This window comes from Canis lupus, chromosome 2 (genome assembly GCF_048164855.1).
Source record: "Canis lupus baileyi chromosome 2, mCanLup2.hap1, whole genome shotgun sequence".
In the NCBI taxonomy this organism is placed as follows: domain Eukaryota; kingdom Metazoa; phylum Chordata; class Mammalia; order Carnivora; family Canidae; genus Canis; species Canis lupus.
The window spans coordinates 72,927,734-72,947,594 of NC_132839.1; the positions used below are offsets into that span (position 1 = coordinate 72,927,734).

Genomic DNA, 19,861 nt, shown 5'->3' on the forward strand with positions numbered 1-19,861 from the left:
AATTGGTTTAAGAATATTGTGAACATAAGTAGGGAAAGGAAACCATCAAATGATTAAATTGCTCAAATCCAAATATTTTGTATTAGGAGAAAACATCATCCATAGTATTAGTTCTGCTGAGAATTCTTTACTTCTCTTTCTCCTTTGTTCATAAAGATTCTCATACACACACACACACACACACACTCAACTCTGTATTAACAGTTTGTTACTTTAGTACAATAACTCAAGGCATGTTCTGCATGTACTGACCTCTATATGGTTTATCTTAGCTTGATGTTCTAAATTCTGTGGGAGAGGTCCTCTCATTCCCATTCTACAGAACTGCACCAGACAGCCTGACTATAGGCAATTCACCAATTCACCACAGCACACTCTGCACAGCTATGCCAAGCCACACCTTGTTCCTCAGCGAGTGCCAAGTCAACATATCAAACAGGTGAACAACTTAATACTATTATGCCAATGAGTTAAGATCGTATCATTCAAGGGACAAAGAAAGTAACTCTGACAAATTAGCATGTCAAGTCATTAACATGACAGGGTATGTAGGAAATTGAGTATGTTCCAACTAATGTGAGATTTAGGAAAACATGAAGATGATTGTTTTAAGTTCTAAAATAGCCTTACCATGGGGATGCCTGGCTGGCGTGGTTGATAGAACATGTCACTCTTGATTTCAGGGTCATGAGTTTTGAGCCCCACACTGGACAGAGAGCTTACTCAAAAAATAAATAATGGAGCCCGCAGAAGACAAAAGACTAAGTTAATGAGTTCCACTAACTTCAATTATAAATTTTAAAAACTGGAGAGTAAGCTGGAGCTCAGTACAGAGTTCTAAGTCCTAGGGAAAATGCACACTTTTTTATTATGAATAATAAATTTTAGAAAGCTTGGAAAATGAGAACATAAAGTTAAAATCATTCATAATCTCAATACCTAGAGATAGGGACAGACCCATGTCTTTGAGAAATTGCAAATTTCACGAGGACACACAGCCAGGGTGTCAGAAGGGGTCATGGAAGTGTGGGACCCAAATCTTAAACTTCATTTGCTTAAAGTTGGGTCCATCTATACCCAGCAATAATCAAAGTAATTTTTAAAAGATTTGACAAAGAGAGCACGTGCATGCATAAGCAGGTGAAGCAACAAGCAGAGGGAGAGGGAGAAGCAGACTCTCTGCTGAACAGGAAGCCCAATGCGGGGCTTTACCATAGGACCCTGAGATCATGACCTGAGCTGAAGACAGATGCTTAACCAACAGAGCCACCCAGACACCCCAATAGCCAGCAATAATCAATGTTGTGGGCTCTTAGAGCCAGTCTGCTTGGGTTTAAATCCCAGCAACATCATTTCCTACCCAAATAACCTTCAGCAAGGTGCTAACGCTTTGCTGTGCCTTAAGTTTCCTGTTTGGAAAATGGGGATATCAACCTCAGATGATGACAAAGTTTAATTTAGAATATAGTTAAAAACTTAGCTATTATGGTCTCTTTTTTTAAAGATTTTATTTATTCATGAGAGACACAGGCAGAGGGAGAAGCAGGCTCCTTGCAGGGTCCTGGGATCACAACCTGAGCCAAAAGCAGGTGCTCAACCACTGAGCCACCCAGGTGCCCCTATTATGGTCTTTTCTAAACACACATGTATACACATTTATAAAACAATCTCACTCATTTCAGGCATGAATATTTGTCCATGTTTTGGGGTCTTCCAGACAAACCAACTATTAACAAATGTGTAAAACCTAAAGGCTTCTCAATTGGACATTTTGGGTGTTAGTTTAAAAAGGGAGATGCTTAAGGGCATCTGGGCAGCTCGGTTAAATAAGCATCTGACTCTTGATCTCAGCTCGGGTGTTGATTTCAGGGTCGAGTTCAAGCCCTGTGTTGGGTTCCATGCTGGGAATAGAGTCTAATTTTAAAAAAGGTGGGGGGAGGTGCTTAACATCAGGTGATTTTGCCTGTTGAAAGCACTTGTCAATTTCAAGGCCAAAGACTAAAACATTTTAAGAAATAAGCCAATTGATGATGCACATCTTTGAGAAATCCAAGATGTCAACTAAGAGGGCTTGCTGGGGAAACATAGGCACATGATCTTCATATGGAATACAAAGTCAGGGGTACCCCCTTGGAGTTGTACATGGTTGAGGCCTCAGGAAGAGCAGTGGGGAAGATGTTGGTACTAGATGGAACCTTCTAGAGGCCCTTTCTCCTAACACACCTTCATTCTTGTGTCTAGTTTAACATAAACAACGAAGATGTGGAAGAGGGTAATTTCTTAGCTCAAAGTTACTGAGAGGTAAAAGTGGAGTTCAAAGACAGGGTTGATAAACCCGGAAGCCTGTTTTACTGACTCCCAAACTACTCTAGCTCTACCTTTAGGTAGTGAATCCCTGTGAATAGCACTGAGGCCTTGGGCATGTACTCTAACCTCTGTGCTGGTGTGAAACAAGTTATCTCTGTACCTTCAGAGGTGCGATCACCCCACGTATTAGCTACTGCATAACCTTTCATGGTATGGCATGCTAAGGCATGTTAGCTTGGGAGCATTTTAATAAATGTGTCTCATACATGAAGTATGAAGGCTAAGAGCTACATTAAGTGGTAGAATTTGTATCTCTACCACTTAAAGCCAAAAGTAATTTTTTTTTTTTTTTTACCAGCTCCTAAGTAGAAAGGAGCCCTAAGTCCTTCTTCAAAGTGTTGTATTGAAGGCACACACCAAGTCAGAATTGAAATTACATCCCTCTGGCCTCAACTCTAAATAAATGGGATCATCTAAATCACTGTATGTTTTTGTTTACTAATTAAAACGAGGTCAGTAGTAGTGATCATTTTCCTCCTAGGAACCAAAATATCCTTCGCTTAGAAGTTGGATTCAGAAGTATTACCACTGTAGAACCATCAGAGCTGAAAAACTTTAGGGCAGCGGAGACCCCAATTATCTGGACTCCTGGCAACAGACATGATAAAGCTTTTCCGTGAAGATCACAATAAGAGCATCGAGTTTCTCCCCATTGTCCTTCTTCCTTTAGAGAGAAACTGTTATATCCAAAGTATCTATTGTTGAGAATGTCATTTATTCTTTAATGCAAGTCTATAAATTACATATTCACGAATCCTTAGCTATAAAATAGTGAGCCTTAACAAATGGCAGACACTGGTTTTAAAAAAAAAAACAAAAAACCCTAATTTCTAGAAAAAAAGAATTGCTTAACACCCTACATTTATAAGACTAGGTCAAGTGGGCATGGGAGCCAACTGAAATAGCCTTCAATGGCCAAAGCCAGAACAATTTGAACAAAATGTACTATTGGATTATAACCCAGAGTATAAAGTATCACATGAGTTCGAACTGATGATTGAACAAGTAGGGGAGAAAAGATAAATCTCCCTTGGAAAAGGATTCCAAAATAATTTATAGATAACTTCACCCTCAAGGAGGTATGGGCTCGAAGTATGGGCTGTACAGACTTTCTTCCAGAAAGCACAGTTGTGAAGGGGGAGAAAGGTATAACTTTACAGTGGAAAAAAACTTGACAAATGCTACCTGTGCCAGGCAACTAAGTCCGTATCAACAGTGATCAATCTTATTGATACTGTGTACCCTTTATATGATGCAACGAAAATGGCACCTTTACCCCTGTGGTCTTTCTCCGTCCAAACATATAACCCTAGTCTAATTATGAAACACTGGAGAAAGTCCAGTAGAGCAGCATCATGTAAAATACTTGTTCAGGACCCCTCAAAACTGTCAAATCCTCAAAAACAAAATCTGAGAACTTGTTACAGCCAAGAAGAACCTAATGAGACATGACAACTAAATGTAGTATGGTGTCCTGAATGGGATCCTGAACAGAGAAAGGGAATTAGGTCAAAACTTGAAGGAATCTGAATAACCTATGGATGTGAGTTAACAGTAATACCAAAATTGGTTCATTATAACAAGTGTTTTATACTAATGTAAAATGTTAACAGGGGAAATGGATGAGGAATATATGGGTACTCCATAATAGCTTGTCAATCTTCTATAAATCTAAAATTCTAAAAATATTAACAATAATAAAGTCTATCTGCAAGTTTTTTCTACAAGTATACATGGTGATATAAATGTATAGAAAGGGGTGCCTACATGATGAGATGAGCACTGGGTGTTACATGCTGGCAAACTGAATTTAAAATTGAAAAGAAGGGGGCTCCTGGCTGGCTCAGTCAGTAAACCATGCGACTCTTGATCTTGGGGTTATAAGTTTGAGCACCGTGTTGGGTGTGACTAATGAAATTTTTAAAGCGAATGAATAGAAAAATGTCTGGAGATGTTGAATCCATACTATTTTTATGGTAATTCTCCTACCTGTGCTACAGGAGTTGCTTACATGGAAGACCTAAACCCACAGCACTAGGAAAATAATTTAATGTATTGGAGGGGCAGGTAAAAGAGAGAAGTGAGAACAGGTTAGGCCCAGCCCTTAATCAGCAGAAAAGTTTTATTTCTTTTAAGGACAAACAAACCACATCCAAGGCCTTAACTTACAGACGCAAACCAAAGGAGCCATTTAAAGCATTAGCTATTGAGGTACAATACATACGTTGGGAGGAAAATGCTTCTCCATCTGAAGCTTATACCAAACTTTGTTCGATCGACAGCTGAGCTCTGCTAGTGCTTGGGTGTGGCTGAGGGTAAGAGCATATCTGCAGAACCAAAGGAGAACAGCTGTGTTCCACAAGTACTGAAGCATTTTAGACTGCATTAGTGGGGAGGAGGGGGGTAGGTTTCACATAGAAGGGAAGAGGGGGGACAAAAGCTACGTCCCTCCCCCAGGGCATTAGGCTGCCTTGCAGAGTGCCACAGCAGAAAAGCGGACCTCCCCTTGCTCACGCTCAGTGAATTCTCTGCAGACCTTGGCGGCATCCTGAAAGGAGAAATGTCATTAATACCCAAACAGCAGTAGCTCAAAATGAAGTTTCAAAAGGAAAGTAACAGTAAGGTTCAGAGATCACCCTGATCAACTTTAAACCTGCCATTAGGGGCACCCGGGTGCCTCAGTGGTTGAGCGTCTGCCTTTGGCTCAGGTCAGGATCCCAAGAGTTCCTGGGATCGAGTCCCACATCAGCCTCCCTGCAGGGATCCTGCTTCTCCCTCTGCCTCTGTCTTTGCCTCTCTCTCTCTCTCTCTCTCATGAATCAATCAATCTTAAAAAATAGATAAAATAAACCTCCAATTAAACTTATAAACCAGGGCTGACTTAAGAGAACCCCCCCCCAAAATAAAATCAAGTGAAGGGAAAAAGACAAGAACCCCTGACACAGACTTGACTTTAGAAGCTCTGGCTTCTTTCTTCCACCAAGTGCTCTGGGTTTCTTCCATCTTGTGCCCGTTTTTGGCAAGAAACTAAATACACTGTGAGGGTTCTTTTCATCAAATAGATACAAGGGAAAAAGTTGACCCTCTCTCCCATAAGAGGGCAGAAAAGTTCCCCTAACTCAGAAATTCCAAGTAAACAAAAATTTCTTTCAAATAAACATCTTACAAAACAGCCTTAAATATCTGCCAATGAATTCTTAATTGATAGTGGAATGACATCATGACATGTGTTACTAGTTCTAAGACCTAGATTACCAAGATTGGTAATAGAAAATCCAACCTAAATTCTAGGGTTTAAATGCCTTGGCACAGGAACTATCAATTACTGTGTAATCTGTAAAGAAGTCCAGGGTAAAGACAGCTCCACAAACCATGAGAAATAGAAGACCCTTTAAGAGGATGGAACAGTCCTAACATCAGCTCCCAAGGTCTAAAAACCATCAATTCCATGAGTTTGGCCCTTAAAAGACATCAACCACCCAGTTTTGCTCCAGCTTTAGAACTACCTGTAAAAACTAGAGGGAATTCTAGATTGACATCTACATATTTCATTCTCTATCAAAATTAATACTTCAGACCTTCTTGCCCCAAAATGACTTTCCTGTAGGACCCACAGGGAGGACTACAGTTAAAGGTGTGCCTATAAGGAAAGGAAACAGCCATCTGCTACAGATAATGAACAGTAACCTCAGAATTCTTGGGGTAAGTTTAATTTCTTACCAGTGTAGCAATAATTTACTACACAGTCTAAAACAGTTTTAACTGTATACAAACCAATCTTATAAGGGTTTTCACTAATTAAGACACTGGTTTATATTCCATTTAATTTTAAATGAGATCCTAATTTATTATTTAAACAGTTTTACTGTCCCCACATGTCATAAATTCTACTCAAATAATAGTTTTAGGTTTCCTATGTGGGGTACATTTTATGGCATTAGGAGGGTTCAACAGGAGAGTGAGTACCTTGGAGAGCTTTATTAGAGGGACCAGTCTTTCCCCCAAATGGGTCATCATCAGAAGTTCTGTCTCTTACTCTCTCCCATAAGTAAATTCTGCCTCTGTAAAATCCCTCTCAATTCTGCTTTTCTAGATTTCTCATTCCAAGTTACTACTCCCACTTACCCCTCATATATCCTAGAATTGACTCTAACTCCTCTCAGGTGTATGTGACAGCAGACTAGAGAAAGTAACCCTCTCCTACCAAGGCGTAATTTGGTCTACTGGCACCTTGACATCATGAGGTTTATGACGTTCCAAAGCCACACCTACTACACAGAAAAGTAGTACTGAACGGTAGCTAAGATTGCCCAGATCTGAACCATGGTTTTGTCATTCAAGTCACTGACCCTGAGCATCACTTAACCTCTGTACTCAGTTTCCTCATATGTAAAATGTGGGTATAATACCTACCTCAGAGCCTCATTAAAAGCATTCTTTAAAAAGCCAGAAGTCACTTAGAATAGCATCTAGCACAGGCGTCAGCAAATTGCAGCCTGTTGCTTCTTTTTGTGAATAAAGTTTTAATAGAATCTGGCCACACATTCACTTAGACATTGTCTATGGGCTGCTTTGCAGCTGAAACAGCAAAAGCGAGTACAAGCATACCTCACCTTATTGCACTTATCAGACCTAGCATTTTTACAAATTCAAAGTTTGTAGCCACCGTGCATCAAGCAAGTCTATCAGCACCTTTTTTCAACAGCATTTGTTTTGTGTTTCTGTGTCACATTTTGGTGATTCTTGGGATACCTGACCCTTTTTATTGTATCTGTTATGGGTGGTCACTGTGACAGTGATATCTGATGTCACTATAATTGTTTTAGGGTACTACAAACCACATCCACACCCACATAAGACAGCAACCTTAACATTGTGTGTCTTTTCACCGCTCCAGTGGCCAGCTTTTTCCCCCCTATTGAAATTAGGCCAGTTAATAACTCTCAATGGCCTCTATGTGTTCAACTGTAGAGTCACACATCTCTCACTTAAAATCCAAAGGTAGAAATGATGAAGCTTAGTGAGGAAGGCCTATTGGAAGCTGAGACAGGCTCAAAGCGAGGACTCTTATACCTAACAGTTAGCCAAGCTGTGAATGCAAAGGAAAAGTTCTTAAAGGAAACTAGAAGTGCTACTCCAGTGAACACATAAATGACAAGAGAGCAAAGCTGCCTTATTCCTGGCATGGAGAAAGTCTGAGCGGTCTGGATAGGAGATCAAACCAGCCACAACATTCCCCTAAGCCAAAGCCTAATCCAGAGCAAGGCCCTAACTCTCTTAAACTCCCTGAAGGCTGAGAGAGGTGAGGAAGGTGCAGAAAAGTTTGAAGCTAGCAGAGGTTGGTCCAAGTATAAGGAATGAAGCTGTCTCCATAACATCAAGGTGCAAGGTGAAGCACCAAGTGCAGATCTAGAAGCTGCAGCACATTATCCAGAAGATTAGCTACAACCATTAATGAAGGTGGTGTATAAACTCAGCAACAGATTTCCCATGTGGATGACAGAGGCTTCAACTGGAAGAAGATACCATTTAGGACTTTCACAGCTAGAGAGAAGTCAATGGTTGGGTTCAAAGCTTCAAAAGACAGGGTCTCTTGTTATGGGATAATGCAGCTGGTGATTTTAACTTGAAGCCAATGCTCATCTACCATTCTGGAAATCCTAGGGCCCTTAAGAAATATGCTACATCTATCTGCCTGTGCTCTACAAATGGACCAAAGCCTGGATGACAGCACGTATGTTTATAAAACGGTTTACTGAATATTTCAAGCCCACTGTTGAGACCTACTCAGGGAAAAAGATTTCTTTCAAAATAGGATTGCTCAATGACAATGCACCCAGTCACCCAAGAGCTCTGATGGAGGTGGACAAGATTAATGCTGTTTCCATGCCTGCTAAATAACGTCCATTCTGCAGCTCCGTGAATCAAGAAGTCATTTCAACTTGCAAATCTCATTATTTAATAAATACATTCTGTAAGGCTATAGCTGCCACAGATATGGATTCCTCTGATGTATCTGGATAAACTGAAAACTTTCCGGAAAGGATTCACTATTCTGGGGATCTTTAAGAACATTTCTGATTCATAGGAAGAGATCAAATACCAACATTAACAGGAGTTTGGAAGAAGTGGATTCCAACCCCTATGGAGGACCTTTGAAGGGTTTAAGATGCAGTGAAAGAAATACCTGCAGATGTGATGGAAATAGCAAGAGTAGAGTGTGAAAATGGGACTGAATTGCTGCAATCTCATGATTAAAACAGATGAGATGTCATTTCTCACAAGGAGAAAAAACTGTTTTCTTAAGATGAAATCTACTCCCAAAGATGCTGTGAAAACTGTTGAAAGGACAACAAAGGATTTAGAATCTGATATAAACTAAGTTGATAAAGCAGCAGTAGGGTTTGAGAGGAGAGACTCCCAATTTAAAAAGAAGTTCTACTGTGGGTAAAATTCTATCAAAAGCATCACACACTACAGGGAAATTGTTTGTGAAAGGAAGAGTCAATGGATGCAGCAAACATCACTGTCCTCTTATTTTAAGAAATTGCCACAGCACCCCCAACCTTCAGCAGCCACTGCCCTGGAGCAGTCAGCAGCCATCGACATGGAGGCAAGAGGCAAGACCTCCACCAGCACAAATATTTGGTCTCAGAAAGCTCAGATGATGGCAGGCATTTTTTAGAAATAAAGTATTTTGATTAAAATATGTACATTGTTCTTTCAGACAGAATGTTATTGTCTACTTAAGAGATTACAGTATAAACATAAACTTGTGTGTGCACTGGGACCTAAAAATTTAACTCACTTCATTGCGATATTCACTTTATTGCAATGGTCGAGAACTGAACCCACAATATTCCTGAGGTGTGCCTGTCCTTGCAACACAGCCAGATGCCGCATGAAGCCTCAAATAGTTTCTCTACCTGGCTTTTTTTTTTTTTTTTTTAATTTTTATTTATTTATGATAGTCACACAGAGAGAGAGAGGCAGAGACACAGGCAGAGGGAGAAGCAGGCTCCATGCACCGGGAGCCGGGCATGGGATTCGATCCCGGATCTCCAGGATCGCGCCCTGGGCCAAAGGCAGGCGCCAAACTGCTGCGCCACCCAGGGATCCCTCTACCTGGCTTTTTACAGAAAGTTTGCCAGCCCTTTATCTGCACACAGCAAGCACTCAAAAAAGATTAGTCATTACTACAAATGAAATACGCCTTTAGAGCATTCTTAATTTTATCACAATTAAGCAACTCTCCTCTATAACAGTAAATTGATTCAGTTCTAGAGACTTGGCTTTTAGGGTGAAGGGGCCTCGGGTGGTCTATCAGCCCTTGTCCAGAATTAAGGGGTTTCTGTAGTCATTTATAGCAGGACAGTAAACCTGGATCTTAAAGTTCTTATCAAGGCAGGTTTTGAATCTTCTCCTCTCATCCTGTAACAGCGGACCAAAGGAGAAGAAAACACGGAGGCTGATAGCCTAACCAGAATCTACCTCTAAGATTGACCCTAATCCAGCAGTTTGAGAGGGATTAAGAAAGGCTCAGGTTACCGTGCCTTGAGCTGTGAGCTATGATGTGATCTGACAAGAGGACAACGGTCACCTTAATCCCACAAGGAAGTAACACAATGGCTTTCAGCCTAATTCTAACCATAGACTAAAGTCCACACGCGATACAGATTAGTCAGGGCTGCTCGGAAGGATCCTGTTTAAAGCCATTTGCTATAAAATAAGGTAGATAGAATTACTAAAGTCATCTTCAAGTCCTAAAGACTGCTATTAACCCAGATGATGGGTGCTGGCTACACTGAAAAAGTATTAGCACTTTGGACAATATGGTCCTTTACTTAGACAATCAAGAAACATGGGCCTCTGTTGAAGAGGGGTTCCAAAGATTATTACCTGCAGCAAGGAGTCCTCTGAACTGGTGCCATGGTTTACTGGAAAAGGCATTCGTCCATCTGTAACAGAGAAGCCAGGCATGTTGATTTCATCTGCCTATTTTCTGGCTGCTGTGCTTACGCAGCCTAACGGCCAAGTTTCAGATCTCCCAAATACAACTGCCACTCCCAAAAAGGCTGGCTGGTCAGAAGCAATCAGCTGGAAGTGAGGTTAAATGTTCCTAGATATCCATCCTAGGGCAACTCTAATCTTCAAGCAACAGAACCAAAACCCAATGTGGTCATCCTAACAGAAAAGCTTGTTCCACATCTCCTGGGAAGGATCCCAGAGCAAAAAAAAAAAAAAAGGCAGACACAGCCTTTGAGTGACAGGAGGGGAGCCAAGAAGGGATCCTTTGGATTTCACTGCCCCTCGAGGACTGTTGACTGTCCCCAAGTCTCATTTGCTCTTGTCTGCTTATGGGTAGTTCTTGAGGCAACACAGCTGCAAGTTTTCCTCCATTAAGACAAAGGGTATGACTTTTACAAGGTGGATAATCTTTCTTGCTGGTATATAACAACAAGAGAAATTACCCCCCAACATGTCCAAATTCTTTCTATACAAACAAGATCACATTTAGGCATTTATCTTTTTCCAAAAGTATTCCTTGTCAGGATGCTGTTGGAGATCCTACGCTGGTAATGCTGTGCTGGAAGATGGAAAGAGAAAATCTGAACATATAGGCCTTGAACTGGCACTGATCTCTTTACCGGTTTGTGACTAAAAACATTCCTTCTGCAAGACACCACCTGATGGGGCAGCAGAGCTGCCCCTGGGTATGATAAGGGGCTAAGTGCCCCAATAAGAATACCTTGGTGTTTTGGCTTTGTGAACAAGATACACTTCATAGACAAAGACATACTAAGTGCCACAAAGTCACACACAAATATCCCAAGAGGAATTTCATCTGAAGGAATGCATGAAACTATACTGGGTTCCAAAAGTGGAGTGAAACCTACCAAGTTCATAGAGATGGCCATCCACGTTGTTAAACAGAATAAAATGAAAATTCACTTTGTCATCTACCTGAAGAGAGTCAAAAAATATTTTTGAAGATGAGTTTTTAGTGAACAAAATATTGCATTAAACATTTTTAGTTTTACTGAGAGATAACTGGCATAATATTGTGTAAGTTCAAAATGTACAACATGTTGATTTAATACGCATATTTTGCAATATGATTTTAAAAGCAGAACTTAATTTGTTAAAAACTGTCACTCTTCAAGTGTAATGCACTGGAACTGACTTGGTTATTATTTTAAGTTAGTATAAGTTAACACATATCTCCTATAGACTAGATATTAGAAGACTATCATAAGACTTTTGTCTATTTATGTAAATATAGTAACTACCAGAAATCTAAGATTTTTTACTGAGGGGGAAATTCAGGCTTAGAGATTAGAAAGTTCTAGGGCCAACTGTAGATATAAAGGCATTGATATGGACTTAAATCTACATGACAGTTGAACGGAGGACTCTGTTCAGATTAATGGTGTATTTAAGCCTCCTAGAAACCACAGTCCTTGCTGGTAATCTTACTCTCTCCAACAGTCTGTGGGAGGAATGTGCGAAATGCTTAATCGCCAGGAGGGGTATTACTCTCTTAGAATCCTTTGTTTGTTTGTTTGTTTTTAAGATTTTATTTATCTATTCATGACAGAGAGAGGAAAGACACAGGCAGAGGGAGAAGCAGGCTCCACCCAGGGAGCCCGACACAGGACTCAATCCCCGGCCTCCAGGATCACACCCTGGGCCAAAGGCAGGCGCTAAGCCGCTGAGCCACCCAGGGTTGCCCCATCTTAGAATCATTTGGATCTAAACAAAATAGGTCTTAAATTTACTCAAGACAATGTTTACTGCCAATCAGATTTCTGAAGAGCCATTTTTATGAACAAGTCTGGTCACAAAGCATTATTCTGATAGAATTTTCTGTGGTTAATTGGTTTTAATTGGCCTTTGATGGAAACACCTGCTGCGTTCAGGTAATAGGTTCCTATACATATTTCAGGGAAGACACAGGGCACCTAGACCGCCTCGCTCTGATCTGTAATTGCATTTACCCGACATTGGCCTTCCTGTGCCACGGCATCATGGGCTGCCTGAATGGCCTGCAGACAAGAGAGAGTAATTAGCACAATAACCTCTGTAGTAATTTAAAACTGATGCTCTGGAAGTTCTCTTCCTACCTCATTCTTTTCAAAGCATTTTGCTCGGTCTTCAGGGGACAGCTTCTCTGTTTCAGAAAGAAACTGTTTCAGGACTGACCCATCCTCTTTAAAAAAAAAAAAAAAAAAACAGATAATGTATAGGTGGAATAGTGCAAATGGGTGCACATTTACTGCACACTTAGGCTGTTATACAGCCAGCCATGTTTAGTGACTACAGTCTTTACCATGGCCCTGGAGGAGATGGGCTGTCCCTTCTCCCTCAGCCTCTCCTCCCAACCCGTCCTTTCTGACTGCATTCCAACCAAAGAACTCTCCACTCCTTCAGTATGCCAAGCCTTCTCCTGCATCACCTCCCCACCATCCAGACTCTTGTCCCTTCCCCACACACTCACCTCTCAAATCCCTCATCACCTTTGTCACAGTGCACATCCATTTGTAACAGGTGTTTGAGATCTGTCTTGCCACAAAGGCAGGAACTGTCTTGTCTACTGCTGATTTTATTTTTAAAGACTTTATTTTATTTATTCATGAGACACAAAGAGAGAGCCAGAGACATAGGAAGAGGGAGAAGCAGGCCCCCTGCAGGGAGCTCGATGAGGGACCCAATCCCAGGACCCCAGGATCACACCCTGAGCCAGAAGCAGATGCTCAACTACTGAGCCACCCAGGTGCCCCTATAGCTGTTTTGCTTTTTCAAAATTTATTTAAGTAATCTCTACACCCATCAAGGGGCTCAAACTCACAAGCCAGAGATCAAGAATCACTTCCTCTACCAACTGAGCCAGCCAAGCACCTTCTAATTGCTGCTCTCTACAGCAACTGGAAACACACAATCCTAACTGGTGCAACAACATTCTAGTCTAATAATGGTTCTCAAACCAAGTTTTTTTTTTTTTTTTTACTCCGGGGTAGAAAATGCAATCTTAGTAGTATGGCTATCCAGACAGACATGAACTCGAGGATCTTAAAAAGAAATGTAAAGAGCCTAGTAGTATTTCCCAGAGACAAAAGATTGGCGGACAGTTTGGTATAAACATTTTGTCACTGCTCAATATGATTAAGTCTAAGAGACACTGAATACATGGCTAGAACAAGAGTGATTTATAGTTCAAAGACTGCATTCACCCTTTCAGCTCTAAATTTAAACAAATTTGTTAGGTAAAGACCACATAAAACTTGGAAGGAATCTTCTTAACTTTATGGGGAGGGCTCAGGGTCTGATTACTTTCCTGTAGCACTATTATGTCCATGGTTCCAAAACAGTTCCAGTAGCTCTACTGACCTCCCTAACACAGTACTCTAAAGTGAGACTTACTGCAGAAGAAATAAAGGATGAAGCTACAACTCTTTAATATGGCAAGTCAATATCTGAGAAATTAAGTTCTAGGAAATTTGTATCTATATTGTCAGACAAGCCTTTTTATTTTTTTTATTTCAAAAGTATACCAGTAGTAGTCTTGGCCACACTTAACTTACTTTAAAAAAAAAAAAAGTATCAGGCCTGCTACAAGCAACACCATGAACTACATTAGCTGAAATTATTCAATTCTTAGCCACCCCTATCCATTGTCTAAATCAGGAGTTGGCAAACTACTATGCCTATTTTTGTACTATTGGAACAGAGCCACAACCACTGGTTTACATCTTGTCCAGGGCTGCTTTTGAACTACAAGGACAGAGACCAAATCGCTCTCAAAAACCTAGATTTATTCTCACCTTTTAAGAAAGTTTGCTCACCCTTGGCCTCTCATACACTATGCCACGTATTTTTTACATTGTACAGTGCCGCTCATTGTGCTTCTGACAAACCTAAGAGACTCCTTTCTTCTACATCCTCCATAGCATCCAATGAAGTGAACCAAGACCCCGGATATGACTTTGTTCACGGATCTTTCACGATATCTTCATCCAACTGCTCTAGGCTACTTTGGCTCTCTGTTGTTTAAGAGACCCAGAACCATTAAAGACAGGTCCTAAGTGTTGATATTTTATGGTTTCAACATTAACTCTAATTCTTCCGAATTGTTGAGAATTGAACAAGAGCTCATGAGAATCACAACCCACTGCGTGCAAAGGAAGAGCATATGCGGAGAAGCAGTACAAAGCTGCCTATCATTTCCTCTTCCCCTCCAGGTGAAGAAGCTAGACCATGCTTCTGGAAAAGGAGCTTCCTTCCCTCATAAGAGAATCAATATTAATTTACTTACTGATTACATACGGGTGAGTCGGTTTCAAAAAAGAATGTAAGGCAACGACTTTGCTTGACTAGACCCCTAGGGGTTTCAGAATGACAGGTTACAACTCACTAGAGGTTAACAAAAGGACTGCCCTCAAAACCCACTTACCAAACTCCAGTTTGTCTTGGTTATTGGCCACTGCATGGATAAGCCCGATGGTACCACAGGAGTTCCCAATGGTCTGCTTCATGAAGTATACCTTAGGACTGACTTCCTGTCCCTTCAGTTCTTCAATCTGTTTTTTCCTGAAGTTCTCATGCTGTGAATATAAAAAAGCATTTTATATCTCAAATGAAAATGCAAAGAATTAACAGATGGTAGCACAGCAAGTTCTACCACCTAAATGGAAACACAAGTGGGATGTGTGACCAGGAACCCTGGTTCTAGGTGGTTGGCCAGCAGCCAGAGAATTGCCTGTCTGCCTCCCACACCCACACCAGCCCGCGGGGTTCTGAGACGTTCTGAGACTCCACCCGGATGCTGCAGTGCAGTAATGGCCTTGGATGTTGCCCAAGGATTTGTCTAGACACCACTGCAACCTTTTAGCTTGAAAACGGATGGTGTCCTGAAGTCAGAAAAACATGTTCATGTTTTTTTTCCCTTAAACACCAGTAACAACTATATTTCACACAGGACCCCAATCAAGCTTTGGTCAATTTAATATCCAATAAACACCAGCCAGTCTATACCCCAGTATTTGTTAAAGTTCTACCTCTACTGTGTTTAAATATACTTCTTTTCAGTAACAAATACAAAATAAGACTTAACTGCTGAAAGGAGCAATTTGAAGAAATTAACTATTCCCTCACTTTTTGGAAGGAAAGAAAACAGATCTAGGGTTCTGGGCTGTGATCTTACAAAATCTTCTCATCCACAAGAGGAAGATGTGATGCTTGTCTTTGTCAACTATATAGTTTGAGGACAGATTAACAATGGGGAAGAGAGGAGTCATGAGAGATCAGTAAATGAGTAAGACTAGAGACAGTTTTCCTCAAAGAATCCAATTGCTCGGGGATCCCTGGGTGGCTCAGCAGTTTAGCGCCTGCCTTTGGCCCGGGGCGCGATCCTGGAGTCCCGGGATCGAGTCCGCACTGGGCTCCCGGCACGGAGCCTGTTTCTCCCTCCTCCTGTGTCTCTGCCTCTATCATAAATAAATAAATCTTTTAAAAAAAAAAAAAAAAAAAAGAATCCAATCGCTCTTCGTACAGTAATTTAGTGTGCTTGTCTGGACCTTTCACTAATGAATTACAGACCTTAAAAAATAGGGTTTCTCGGTTTAAAGCACAGTGCCAATACTATAGAAACTCGAATGTCCCACACATCCAGTATAATTTAGACATAACATCAGAAGTATATACATATTTTTCTAAAGATTTTAAGTCATCTCTACACCCAATGCGGGGCTCAAAGCTACAACCCTGAGATTGAGAGTCATATGTTCTTCCCCACTGAGCCAGCCAGATGCCCCGGGAGTGTATTTGTAATTCCAGTAGCCTTGCATTACTCTACACATAACTGAAGTTTAAGCCTTGTCTGTGACACCATCAGATGAATAAGCTCTTTTGCCCTGCAAGACCATCCAGTAGGAAGTTCTAGCAAACATCTACCACCATTTTTGAAGAGTTGTTCATGAGCTGCTAAGGGTTTTCACCCTAGGTTGTTTTTTTTTTAATGGGATATCACCATTCTTTAGTCATTTGCGCTCTTGCAGGGAGACACTTCTGCAAATATCTCATGATCACTTAAGGATTCAGAACTGGTCCAGTAGGGTTTCATAACCCTCAGACAAAAGTCAGATGCTTTCTAAATTAACATCAGCATATTTGGAAGTCAACATACAAACTTTTCTTTGAATTTGTTTGTGTTTAGCCTAATTGGTGTTTCGTGTCACAGAATAGGTGCTAAGTCTGACTGCCTCAACTAGAGCTAAAGGATTATAAGTATCCAGCTCATTCAAACCAGAATGTTCTTTAACAAGCACAGCTTGATCCAGCAAAAAGCAAGCAGTGGGCTTTTGAAAGACAAACACGACACACCACTGCCTCCCAGAGGCCTTGCCTGTGAGTGCTGCTCAAAACCTCCGAGTCATCATGGATCCTCTAAATAAAAGAGCTTCAGGAGAGGCTCAAAGGAGAGAGAGAAGTTGTGTTTGATTCTGTCAACAGGCAAGCTAATTTGACTTGCAATTATTCAGCAGCTTCAGTCTACCTAACTAAAGACTTTGAAAGAAACAAAAAGTCAGTGGGATTATCCTAATAGCTTTAACAAGGGTTTTTAACTCACAGTATCAAGCCCATTCACTAGGAGGAATGCCTGTGACTTCCCATAGGGATAATTTATGCTGAAAATGCTTCTAGAACTCCCAGTCCTAACATGGTGCTTCAGTTAAGCTTACTGTGTTTTGAATGATGCCCCAAATACTACTGCCCCAGTCTTGTTAATGCAGATTTCACCACTCCCAAATCAGGGGTCAAGTGACATCAATAAGAGATAGACAATGCCATGCCAATTAGTGGGACTTCATACATCGCAAGACAACAATTACCCGAGCTACCTTTTTATATATAATGCTCAGTCTTTGAGGTACATACATCCATGCACACTTGTAGGAGGAAGACCATCTAAAGGGAAATGAAAAGGCATTTCCAAAACTGCTTTAATGCCCACCTAGTTCCCGTAGCTACAAGGTCAGAGAGTAAAGAGAAGTGGAAGGAGGTCCCCACACAGGAACCATACACCAATCATTAAGCTTTAAAAAAAAAAAGCGGGGGGGGGGCACATCGGAGAAGCTAAAAACCAAGTGTGCATGTTGTAGGGAGAGGAGGATGGGAAGAAACCCAAGTCCACCAAAGACCCGAGAGTGGAGATGGAGCATTAAAGAACCTATTGTTTCCCCCTGGCTCAGGCAAGGCCGCCCCCCTCCCCCCGTTTTACTGCAAGGTGGGGAGTCTGAGAAGCGAACGATAAACCGACAGACAGGTCACGGCCCTCAAAGGGAAACCACCAGCCATTCCCTGGAGCGGAAGGCTCGGAAAAGCGCAGGTTGGCACGGATGTAGGAATAGGAGGAAGGAACTCTTTCCCCGGCTAACTGCGATGAGGGAGCGGAGATGCTGCGGCGGCGGCTCTTTGGAATTCAAGGCAACGCTGGCTGGGCGAGCGGGGAGCCAGTCCAGGCTCTAACCGCCAGTGGAGAGGAGGTGCCAGGAAAGGGCGGGCCCCTCTCCGCAGCCCCGCAGGAGGGCGCCAGGTGGGGAGCTGCGGGCGCCCGGTCCGGAGGGGAAAGGAGGGCAGCCCGGAGTCTACGCGGGCCCCCCACGCCCCTGGGCTCCGCGAGCCGCGCGCACCGCCCCCGTGCCCTGTCCCCGCGCACCCCGCGCCCTACCTGGGCCGTGAGGGGAAACAGCAGCAGCAGCGCGCAGGCGGGCGCCGGCACCGAGCCCAGAGCCTCGTCTTCCAGCCCCAGCACGTCCGCGAAGCGCCACTGCCCGGCGACCCCCAGCCGGGCCAGCACCTGCGGAGGCAAAACCGGGCGGCCAGGCGCGCGAGGCCCGCGGGCAGCCCGCACCTGCCGGAGGGCGGGGCCGCTCCCGCGCCCCGGGCGCCCCCACCCTGCCGGGGAGGAGTCGCGGCCCGGCCCGCCCCCCGCCGCCGCCCCCGCCCCCACGCCCACGCCCGGGCGCGGTGACACAGCACAAAGCGCGGCCCACACGTGGCTCCCGCGAAGCCCTGGCGCACGGGCCCGCGCCACGCCCTCGGGAGCTGCCACCGCCGGCGGCTCCGCAGTCACCCCCGGGCCCGCGGCAGGGGCGGGGCGGGGCGGGCGGAGCGCCGCGGGGTGCCCCGGGGACAGGGCCCGGGGGCGGTGCGAGACGCCACTCACTTTGTTCAGCATCTGAAAGGCAAATGCAAAGAAGATCAATTACAAAAACCGGTCCGGTCGCCGACGCAGCGGCCCCGAAGGGCCGACCCCCAGCCCCGCGCTCCCCGGGCAGCGGGGCCCCCGGCGCTCACCTCGGGGTTGATCTCCATCGGCTTGAGCTGCATCTCGGCGGAGCGCGGAAGGAGCCGCTACCGAGGCACCGGGAAAAACAGCGAGCGGAGCCGCCCAGGCCGCGGCTATAAAGCGCCGGCCTGACGCACTTCGGGTGCCTGCGCAGGGGGAGCGGGGGCAACACCAAGCGACGGGGAACGGGGCCGCCGCCGCCAAACGGGCACGAACCCCCCCGTGCGTCTTGCGGAGTGGTACGGCCGGGCCCCCAAACCTTGCAGTCTCACTTGCTGGTGAGATAATCTGGTGGTGGTGGCGATGGGCTCTGTTGGTGGGTGTTCCTTGAGCGTATGGAGCAGTCCTTTGATGGAGCCTATTTTTTTTTTTTTTTTTTTGCGAAGTTTCTGGAAACCTACCATTCTTACCATCTCAATTACCGGATTGCTCAGGGTTTCTGAAGCTTAGAGAAAAAGCCCTTATTCAACAGGTATATATTTAGTATGCATATAAATCTGCGCTTCCCGAATGTTGCAGCGCTTTGCATTTGACCTTAGGCAATTCATCCTCCATGTTAGTACCGAGGTTCGTTTTTTTAATGGACTGCCTAGAATAAAACGGTGTGGAGCCTTAAAGGATGGTGCATTAGTAATGCTGATGTAATGTGACTCCCCGGGAAGAATTGGTTGGTCATGGGGAAGCTGTAGGAACCTGGTGGATGTGACCGTAATGTAGCACGGAGAGGAGGCAGGCGGCCGGAGACTTTAGGACACAGCTCCAGGGAAGAGAAAGAAATGATTTGGAGACGAGAGGGTGTAAAAGGAAACGCATTTTTTAAAGAATGGGAGACTTTGACAAATAAAATTCCGAGTTCACAGTGGAATATTCACCCTGAAGGAGAAAGAGGATGGCAACTAAAGGAGCAGCTGTTCTCTAATGATCTCAGGTGGAGCTTGTTTTTCCTACTAGCAAATGCAAAAGATGGAGAGAAAAAGCATATGCAGAAGAATGAATAAAAAGAAGGACAAAATTCTGTAAGAACAGTGTCAGGAGAGCTAAACCTCAGAATGAAATGGGGCTTGCAGAAACGCTAGGGAAGCAAGAAGGTTGTGGTTGTTTTAATATGCTCATTACAAAACAATGATAATGATGAAAGAATAGACC

General features: G+C 43.3%; 1 protein-coding gene across 1 annotated transcript; it reads right to left on the minus strand.

Annotated features, from left to right (window-relative positions):
* Nucleotides 1-4,471: 4,471 nt before the first annotated feature.
* Nucleotides 4,472-18,860, minus strand: UCHL1 (ubiquitin C-terminal hydrolase L1). Its single transcript, XM_072806632.1, has 9 exons — nucleotides 18,724-18,860; nucleotides 18,593-18,604; nucleotides 18,095-18,223; nucleotides 14,819-14,969; nucleotides 12,492-12,577; nucleotides 12,366-12,413; nucleotides 11,265-11,331; nucleotides 10,267-10,325; nucleotides 4,472-4,915 (listed from the first exon to the last, which is right to left on the minus strand). Exons 1-9 carry the CDS (start codon nucleotides 18,754-18,756, stop codon nucleotides 4,829-4,831), a joined length of 672 nt encoding a protein of 223 aa, XP_072662733.1. The 5' UTR covers nucleotides 18,757-18,860; the 3' UTR covers nucleotides 4,472-4,828.
* Nucleotides 18,861-19,861: the final 1,001 nt, after the last annotated feature.